At 39.4% G+C, this 10,544-nt stretch overlaps 1 protein-coding gene across 1 annotated transcript in view; it reads left to right on the top strand.

Moving 5' to 3' along the window:
* The window catches only part of cpsf2 (cleavage and polyadenylation specific factor 2), a 29,279-nt gene that overhangs the window by 965 nt on the left and 17,770 nt on the right, over nucleotides 1-10,544 (top strand). Inside the window, exons 2-8 of the mRNA XM_056262863.1 lie at nucleotides 1-27; nucleotides 1,035-1,194; nucleotides 2,133-2,238; nucleotides 2,408-2,537; nucleotides 3,473-3,588; nucleotides 4,350-4,537; nucleotides 6,487-6,777. The exon at nucleotides 1-27 is cut by the window's left edge and continues 130 nt beyond it. Of these exons, the coding sequence (XP_056118838.1) occupies nucleotides 1-27; nucleotides 1,035-1,194; nucleotides 2,133-2,238; nucleotides 2,408-2,537; nucleotides 3,473-3,588; nucleotides 4,350-4,537; nucleotides 6,487-6,777 (1,018 nt within the window). The remainder of the gene's footprint in view (nucleotides 28-1,034; nucleotides 1,195-2,132; nucleotides 2,239-2,407; nucleotides 2,538-3,472; nucleotides 3,589-4,349; nucleotides 4,538-6,486; nucleotides 6,778-10,544) is intronic.

The following is a 10,544-nucleotide window of genomic DNA, read 5'->3' as shown; positions in this document are numbered from 1 at the left end:
CATGGACATCATAGATTCCCTGAAGCGGTACGATAAGTTGACCATGAGGCGGTGTTATTTATATATTAAAGGGTTAGTTCACCCAAAAATGAAAATGATGTCATTAATGACTCCCCCTCATGTCGTTCCAAGCCCGTAAGACCTCCGTTCATCTTCGGGACACAGTTTAAGATATTTTAGATTTAGTCCGAGAGCTTTCTGACCCTCCATTGAAAATGTATGTACGGTATACTGTCCTTGTCCAGAAAGGAAATAAAGACATCATCAAAGTAGTCCATGTGACATCAGTGGGTTAGTTACAATGTTTTGAAGCATCGAACATACAAATTTGGTCCAAAAATAACAAAAACTAGGACTTTATTCAGCATTGTATTGTCTTCCGGTTCTGTTGTGGATCCGCGTTCAGTGCCGCTGCTGACGTAAGACGCTGCTGACGTGTGTCTGGTGCGCCCGTGTATTCGGGTTCAAATAAATATGGCTGGTCTTCCTCTGTGTCGAAATCCTTAGACATGTTTGCGAAGATTGTTTTGTTCACAGCGTGCGTCTCCCTCAGACTGTAAACGAAGCTCGGGCGCACCAGACACACGTCAGCAGCGTCTTACGTCAGCAGCGGCACTGAACGCGGATCCACAACAGAACCGGAAGACAATACAATGCTGAATAAAGTCCTAGTTTTTGTTATTTTTGGACCAAATTTGTATGTTCGATGCTTCAAAACATTGTAACTAACCCACTGATGTCACATGGACTACTTTGATGATGTCTTTATTTCCTTTCTGGACAAGGACAGTATACCGTACATACATTTTCAATGGAGGGTCAGAAAGCTCTCGGACTAAATCTGAAATATCTTAAACTGTGTACATTTTCTCCTTAAAACTGCAGTGAACCAAAGACAGTCTCAAAAACACGGTCTGAAATCGCTGGTGTTTCTGACGTCACAAACTACCTTGTAACAGATCAACGTGTGATCGTCAACCCAACTATATAAGTTCCTGTATGTGATTGTGTATTTGCCGTCCTGTCTCTGTCAGGTATGTCCATCAGGTGGACGCAGTGCTGCTCTCTCACCCTGATCCTCTGCATCTGGGAGCTTTGCCGTACGCTGTGGGCAAACTGGGGCTCAACTGCACCATCTACGCCACCATCCCCGTTTACAAGATGGGACAGATGTTCATGTACGATCTCTATCAGGTGAGGTGGACGGGTTTCAAATGAAGCACTGCTTGTGATTTGTCGTATGAATCTGAAATACTTCTTTTTAATTGTCAAATTAATAGTTTACAAAGAAAAAGTTGGCAACATTTATGTAATTAAAAGTCACATAAAACTCAAATAAACAAAATATATTAACTAATATGTTAATAACTAAAAATCATCATTATAAAATAATCAATCATTTTTAGAATAAATAATAATTTAATGAATATTTTATGGCAGGCTATTTGAGATTTTTGAATATGAAGCTTAGAATGATTTTATGTTTGTGTTGGGTTTCTTTTGAATACGTTTATTTTCGTTTAATTGAATAATTTTTTTAAGAGACCGAGTTTAAATTAGTGACAATTCACATTTCACCCTAAAATTAATTTTCAGACTAGTAATTTTTTTTTTTTATGACAGTTAAGCACATTTCCCCCCAAAACCAACTATTACTGTAATGCATCCAGATGTTTAACTTTTGAGGGTTTTTGCAAAAAACAGTATAACAAATATTAGTTTGAATTATTTTCACATTACAGTAATGCTAAAGTTTTTTTAATTATTATGTAGCAAAATATGCTAAAATATGCTTAATTATCATGAAAATAAAGTCACAATGCAGTATGGGTTTTGTGAGTTTCACCCTTATTGCTGTTGATTAATTGTTGCCCAGTTTAAATGATTTAAATGGGGCGGATGGGAGCAAATAACTTTTTTAGTGGTAGTATGCAGTAATGACTGCTTTGTTAAAAAAATATTTTTCTTTGAAAGAGATCTATGAATTGTTAGTTGAATCCCCATAAGAAATGTTTTGTTGTGTACAACACTTCTTGCTATTCGGTTTGTTTGCGCAAATTAAATATCAGAACGAGACAGAGAAACATTCTGATGACGAAACATTAATTATCCTCCATGTTGTTTGATCTCAGTCTCGACACAACACTGAAGATTTCTCTCTGTTCACACTGGATGATGTCGATTCAGCTTTTGACAAAATCCAGCAGCTGAAATACTCTCAGATCGTCAACCTGAAAGGTGAGAGGATGTACTTTCTTTTTTTCAATGACAAGAAAAAATGTCCTCATTCACATGTGCAAAAACAGAAAACCAAACCAGAAATGATGAAGCTTTAATCCCCAATAACAGTGATAATGTGTGTCCTTTTTGGTATCTTGAAAGTTGATCATAATTTATTAATGAACAGGAAAAGGTCACGGCCTGTCCATCACCCCACTTCCTGCGGGTCACATGATTGGTGGCACTATCTGGAAAATAGTGAAAGACGGCGAAGAAGAGATCATCTATGCTGTGGATTTCAACCACAAGAGGGAGATGTAAGTATGAAAGAAATCACCAGAACCTAAATTGAATGTAGCATCAGAAAGTTTTATTTCATTAAAGGGATAGTTCACCCAAAAATAAAAATCTGTCATCGTTTACTCAACCTCATGTCGTCCGAAACCAATAAGACTTCATTCATCTTCAGAACACAAATTAAGATATTTTTAATGAAATCTGAGAGATTTCTGTCCTCCCATTGAAAGTCTATTTACACACAAGCGGTTTAATCCAAGTCTTGTGAAGAGACATGATCGCTTTATGTGATGAACAGATTCATTTAGGCTTTTATTCACATATAAACATTGACCAGCGAACATACATAGAGCTCAACCGTACTTGGTTGGCTTGATTGCTTCTATTGCTCTCTTCATTTGTAAGTCGCTTTGGATAAAAACCTCTGCTAAATGATTAAATGTAAATGAACTACATCTTTTGAAGTCCCCCTGTAGTGAAAATCAAGTTATTTATGTTGTTTATATGTCTATGTGGTGTTTTTAATGTGCTTTAAGACAAACCATGTGCAAATTCATAAGTCGACAGCATTGCTGAGTATTTTCTCTTTAAAAATTGCTGGTGTTTCTGACATCACAAACGACCTTGTAACCAATCAGATCAACGTGTGATCGTCAACGAGTGGATCTCTGAGCTGAGTGAGTGAGTGGAGGCGGGGCTCATTTGCATATTCATTGAACCGCGCATACTAAAATGAGGCAAGGGTGTCGAGTTACATTCAAGATATTTTAAGGCATGAATATTTTTTTTTTCAAGGAAAAAACATTTAAATATGTAATTTTGGTGATCATAGATGAGTTTTAAGGGATACAATTATTGACTACAGGGGGACTTTAAATATCTGAGGCATTCTGATCTAGGTGTAGAGTTAACCAGAATGCCATAATGTAAACCAGAATGTTTGCTGTCCTCTCAGTCATCTGAACGGTTGCTTGCTGGAGAACGTCAGCAGACCGTCTCTCCTCATCACAGACTCCTTCAACGCCTCGTATGTACAGCCTCGCAGGAAACAGCGTGACGAGCAACTGCTCAGTAAGTTCAAACAAACCCAGTAGTTTGTCTGAAAATAATGATAATGATTTGTCATGAAATTAAGGAGATCTTCTCAAACCCACTGCTACAGTGAATTCCTAATACTGTTCACAGGGTTCGTACAAAGTGCATAAAGTACTTGAATTAGATTTTTTTTTTTTTTTTAAGTCCTGGAAAACCCTTGAAAACAGCCATATTTATGAATAAGTATTATTATTGAATTATTGAAAGACAATATATACATGTTGAATATTCATTCGCAAATATATGAAATTATTGTTGTTGGTTTTTTTTTGTTGAAAAACGCAAGGACAATTTTTTCACGCAAAATTAATGCTGCAGCCTGTTGGATATAGATATTGAACCATGGCTTTCACATGGCTATTAGCGTGTTATTTCTCAAATATTTCCAAGTATATGATACAACTTTCATTCTTCAGGTCAATCATATATTCATGGGAAAAGAAATCTGTTTGAATGAGGAAAGCGGTATCTTTGTCATAGTATCCTTTCAATGGTTAAGGGGATTGAATAGGATTTTGAAATCCTATTAAAATTGCATTTCTGGAATACCTTTTTTAGAATTTGAAAGATATTAAAGATATTGTTTGATAAGTGAGATCTTTGATTGTATTCCTTGAAAACCAAAAACAGAAGTACTTGAAAAGTCCTTGAAAGTCCTGGAATTTCATTTTACAGTATCTGTGCGAACATCGGACCGTTCATTCGGACAAAGAGTGATGTTTTACATTCTCTTCCAGCCAATGTCATGGAGACTCTCCGTGGTGACGGGAACGTGCTGATCTCAGTGGATACAGCGGGACGAGTGCTGGAGCTGGCTCAACTGCTGGATCAGATCTGGAGGACCAAAGACGCAGGATTGGGCGTCTACTCGCTCGCCCTGCTCAACAACGTCAGCTACAACGTGGTGGAGTTCTCAAAGTCTCAGGTCTCGCTGTCACAGTCAAATCCTACACAACACAGGGGTGTGTGATTTGTGTTGTCTACGATAATATCGCAATTGTTGTTGTAAATGAGTGAGCTGGCATTATAGAGTGTTACTCGCTTTACAAAAACCAAACAAAAACTCTTGCATTGCATGATGTAGCCTTTAGATATACAGGGCTTTTTTTTGTCTTATATTTATATCAAATGATATTAAGCAATATCACACAAGCAAGAGTGCTGTTTTTGTAATTAATATCACAACATATTAATTTTATAAAATAGTTCAATAAACATTAAGTTAACATTTTGAGTTAAAACAATATTGTCTGTTTTTACTTTTTGTCAATGAAAATTTCCTAATACAGCCAAAGAAAAGAATTTTTTTTTTTTTGCATCCCTGAGCAACACATAGCGGTGCTTCGTTACTTAATGAATCAGCGTTTTGAATGAATCAGTTTAATAAATGATTCAATGACCGAATGTGTCTTTTTAATTGAACGAATCCTGCCTTATTAATCTAGTTGAATTAATTGATTAAATGCAAGAATTTGACATTAAAGATGATGCATACATCATAAGATTATAGATTAGCAAGATTATAAAAGATTGCCGGTAACCCTTTACAATAAGATTTCATCAGTTAACTACTTTAGTTAACATGAACTATGAATTAATTAACAATACATTTACAGCATTTATTAATCTTAGTTAGTTCATTTCAACATTTACTGATACGTTATTTAAATCAAATGTTGTGTTTGTTAACATTAGTTAATGCATTGTGAACTAACAGGAACAAACAATGAACAGCTGGATTTTTATTAAAGGGATAGTTCGGCCAAAAATGATATTTAAACCATGCATTACTCACCCTCAAGCCGTTCGAGATGCATATGTAAATCTTGTTTCAGACGAACACATTTTCAGTTATTTTAGAAAATGTCTTAGACCCTTCAGTGGATATAATGTGAAGCAATGGGGTCCACCTCCTTCAAGTCCCAAAATGTGCATATATCCTTCACAGAAGTAATCCATCCGGCTCCAGGGGGATAAACGAAGGCCTTATGAGGGTAATCCGTGCGGTTTTGTCGTAAAAATATACATATTTAAAACTTTATAAATGAAAATATCTGACTTCCGGCAATGATCGACGCACGTTCACGGGTGATGTTTTGCTCTGATCTCTGGCTGCGCGGGCGCGTTCGTTCTACGTCACGACGCTACGTCCTACCTCGTACGCCGACTTCCATCACCCGTGGACGCGCGTCGATCGTTGCCGGAAGTCAGATATTTTCATTTATAAAGTTTTAAATATGTATATTTTTACGACAAAACCGCACGGATTACCCTCATAAGGCCTTCGTTTATCCCCCTGGAGCCGGATGGATTACTTTTGTGAAGGATATATGCACATTTTGGGACTTGAAGGAGGTGGACCCCATTGCTTCACATTATATCCACTGAAGGGTCTAAGACATTTTCTAAAATAACTGAAAATGTGTTCGTCTGAAACAAGATTGACATATGCATCTCGAACGGCTTGAGGGTGAGTAATGCATGGTTTAAATATCATTTTTGGCCAAACTATCCCTTTAACTACCATTAATAAAGATGAACAAATGTCATGCTCATTGTTAGTTCATGTTAGTCAATACATTAATTAATGTTAACAATTGAGACCTGATTGTGAAGTGTTACCATTGTAAAGTTTAAGGGGGCATATATTGCCTCGTAGTGGAAAAGAACATTTTTGTTACTGATATGAACTGACCAATACACAGAATATGAAGTTTATGAAAAGCTTAAAAAAACAGCCAAAAGCACAAAACATTAAGTATCGGTATCAACAAAATCCCAGTCATCCCAATATCACACACCCCTAATCCTACAAAATGGACATTTTCTCGGTATGTCATATCTCAGATTTAACGTTCCCATGTTCTCTCACAGGTCGAGTGGATGAGCGATAAACTGATGCGATGCTTCGAGGACAAGCGGAACAACCCTTTCCAGTTCCGGCACCTCTCGCTGTGTCACAGCCTGGCCGATCTGTCCCGCGTGCCCAGCCCGAAGGTGGTTCTGTGCAGTCAGCCCGATCTGGAGTCGGGTTTCTCACGGGAGCTCTTCATACAGTGGTGCCAGGACGCCAAGAACTCGGTCATCCTCACCTACAGGACCACACCAGGAACACTGGCCCGCTACCTCATAGATAACCCGGGGGAGAAGAGGATGGACCTGGAGGTGAGGCCCCTAGATTATTAGATCAGCCCTTTTCTGGCTAAGAACTGACTAGTTCAGAATATTGTTGTCAAAAGTACCGACTTCGGTACCAAATCGGCACAGAAATTTAAAAAATGTGACAATACCAGCATTTCCCTCTAGCATTTTGAGTGTTGTTCAACAAGTTCTTAAACACCTCTGAATGGGCAGTGTGTTCACACTCGTAACATATATGACTCTGATTGGCCAGTGTGTTTACACGCTTAACATGTGACTCTGATTGGCCAGTGTGTTCACACGCGTAACATATATGAATCTGATTGGCCAGTGGGTTCACACGCTTAACATATATGACTCTTGATTGTCCAGTGGGTTCACACGCTTAACATATATGACTCTTGATTGGCCAGTGTGTTCACACGCTTAACATATATGACTCTTGATTGTCCAGTGTGTTCACACGCTTAACATATATGACTCTTGATTGGCCAGTGTGTTCACACGCTTAACATATATGACTCTTGATTGTCCAGTGGGTTCACACGCGTAACATATATGACTCTGATTGGCCAGTGTGTTCACACGCTTAACATATATGACTCTTGATTGGCCAGTGTGTTCACACACGTAACATGTATGACTCTGATGATTGGCCAGTGTGTTCACACACGTAACATGTATGACTCTGATTGGCCAGTGTGTTCACGCGCTTAACATATATGACTCTGATTGGCCAGTGTGTTCACACGCTTAACATATATGACTCTGATTGGCCAGTGTGTTCACGCGCTTAACATATATGACTCTGATTGGCCAGTGTGTTCACACGCTTAACATATATGACTCTGATTGGCCAGTGTGTTCACGCGCTTAACATATATGACTCTGATTGGCCAGTGTGTTCACACACTTAATATACCGGTGTATGAGTCTGATTGGCCAGTGTGTTCACACACTTAATATATATGACTCTGATTGGCTACAATGATCAACGCTTCAAAACCATGTTGTAAATAGACGCTCTTCACCGAGCACTTACACAGATACACACAGGAGCATTTGAAAGCAGGTGTCTGTCAGCGGATATATTAGGGATTCGTTAAGAGACGCCTGCTTTCAAATGCTCCTGTGTGTATCTGTGTAAGTGCTCGGTGAAGAGCGTCTATTTACAACATGGTTTTGAAGCGTTGATCATTGTAGCCAATCAGAGTCATATGTTAAGCGCGTGAACACACTGGCCAATCAGAGTCATATATGTTAAGTGTGTGAACACACTGGCCAATCAGAGGTGCTTAAGAATCAAAATGCTAGAGGGAAATGCTGGGTTCGTCAAATTTTTTAAATTTCAGTATCGATTTGGTACCGAAGTCGGTACTTTTGACAACACTAGTTCAGACTACACAATATTTTTGTCTGTTACGATAGTCACTGTGTCAGATTATGTGATTTTTGACTCCTAAATTCTTGTGTCGTGGAAAAGAAACATGTCACGTTCCAGCCAATCATCGCTTGCCGTCTTTATCGACGTGCGTGATGTCATTGAAGGCGTAACTAGTGACTTGCTGCGTATGAAATCGAATACTTGCTTACTATATACCGTATATACCCGACTATAAGACGACCCTGAATATAAGACAACCCCCCCATTTTCCAGACTTATTTTTGGGGAAAAAATCTGGTTTTCAACAGAAAATAATTTTAAGAGCAAATTTCCGAGGCGTTTTCCAAATGCCTCGTATCACATGTGCCTCGTGTAGAGGCCCGCTCGTCGGCGGAGACCGGCACATATGCGCTTCCTGATTGGCCATGACTGCGGCTGCCCTGAGTGCGACGGGATGGATTTGCGACTGGCCGTTTTCGACGACGATCCGGCTCCCGCTCTCTCTCTCTCTCTCCCTCTGCTCGAGCCACGCAAGAAAAAGCGCCGTTCACAGAGGATGCCAGAGCGGACGGAGACAAGCGAGCAGAGACCTGCCCCCCCTGTTCACATATCGCGTTTTTTGCGCGCTCAAGTTCGTTATTTCAAATATAGGAGCGCGGTATGCGCGCTCATAATGAAAGCGACGCGCTCTTTTTTCCAAGAAAAAGGCCATCAATCGATTCCTCCACTCTAATATAAGATGACACTGAATATAAGACGACCCCCCATTTTTCAGCCTATTTTTAGGACAAAAACCTCGTCTTATATTCGGGTATATACGGTAGTACGCGGAAAACAGTACGCCAAAAGAGTAGTATAATCCTATATAATCTCCTATTTAAATCCCCTGTATGGGAGCATTTTGGCTTCCCTTTCAAATATAATGATGAAGGAAAGAGGTTAGTGGATAAAACCGGGACGGTGTGTGTAGTAGGGTTAGCTTGGTTCTACCAGACTCTCGTACATTTCATTTGTACAGAGAGTCTTGCACCGCTCCATTGACAATCGTTAACTTCCTTGTAGGCGGGTACTCTATTGAAGTCTAAAACTATTGGATCTGCCCAGAGTCACTCTGGATCTGCCACCAATCGCTAACGTTTACTCGTGATGTAGCCTATGTCGAAGCCCGTGGGGAGGAGGGCCACAACATCATGGCCAAAACAAAACTAAGCAAAGATTGTTCTTGCTCCGGCTTTAACTTCTTAATATTCGCCAATCGTTGCTACAACGGACCGAATGGCTTCGCTCGCATCTTTCTCCGCTGCCATTACTGAACTATAACTCAAAATAATGCACGACGTCATCGTTCTCAGCCACTCCCTCTGTTCGCTGATTAGCCCTACAAAAAATTGATCGGAGAAAACCAAAGTCTACAGCAGAATCCCAGACGTAGTACTGAAGGAAAATGAAATTGAGCGGAAGTGCGTAGGAGGGCGCAGCCAGGCTATAGTAGGGTGGCCATACGTCCGGATTTTGTCCGGACAGTCCGGCGTAGCGCTGAATTGGCCTAACAAAATTAACTTATAAAAATCCTGCATATTGATAGCGGCTCCCTGATGCCCGCAAATTAGTTCAAATCTCCCGGAATCTAGAGCGCGCATGCGAGACAGAACATACTGTGCTCCAAACCGTGTAGCGTGCGCATGGCAGACAGGGAGAGAGCGAGAGACCTTGCGTGTGTGCGCATGTAAGACAGAGAGCATCCTGACTGCCCTGTTTCGGTAAGTCAACCAGTCAACCCCCCCCTAATATCTCTAAAAAATAAGATATTATGCCTTGTGCACTTTAAGTTGATTTTATATATTTTAATTTAAAAGTGTTAATAAACAAAAAGACAAAACTTATGTTTATTTGTCTTGTCTTTTTTGCTGATCCGAAAAATGATCAGATCCGTGAGTTTTTTTATCCGTTGCACCCCTGACATAATGTAATATATTATAGGCTATATATATTTCTCAGGTCTGTGAGGCAAGTAGACTATGCTGAGTTTCGGTTCATTTATGAGACGAGCTGCAGTTCAGGCGCTGGAGCCTCCGTGTCTTGATTATTGTCTGCTATATTTACTTATTATTTATTAAATCCAGGTAATTTGTTGATGAAACATTGATTAAAATTAAGATACAATTAATACAAAACGAAATTAACTTTAAATAAAGGCTTGCTTTCTGTTTGAGGTCTCTGTGAACGCTTTAAAGCAGTCTTTTAGTGCCGTTTTCAGAGAACAGTCACGTCCGTAACATTGTTTTTTCCTCATAAATGCAAACATGAAAAATAAAATAAAATGAATATTTTATGTTCTGTGGAGAGCCAACCCTTCTTCATCCGGTGGGTACTTTAGGTTTGCGCAGTGTAATTCACACATTTCACA

The sequence above is a fragment of the Rhinichthys klamathensis genome, unplaced genomic scaffold (genome assembly GCF_029890125.1).
Source record: "Rhinichthys klamathensis goyatoka isolate OS25496 unplaced genomic scaffold, OSU_Roscu_1.1 h1tg000196l_1, whole genome shotgun sequence".
Lineage (NCBI taxonomy): Eukaryota > Metazoa > Chordata > Actinopteri > Cypriniformes > Leuciscidae > Rhinichthys > Rhinichthys klamathensis.
Note: the sequence above shows the minus strand (reverse complement) of the source record. Positions and strands in the feature narration are given on the sequence as shown.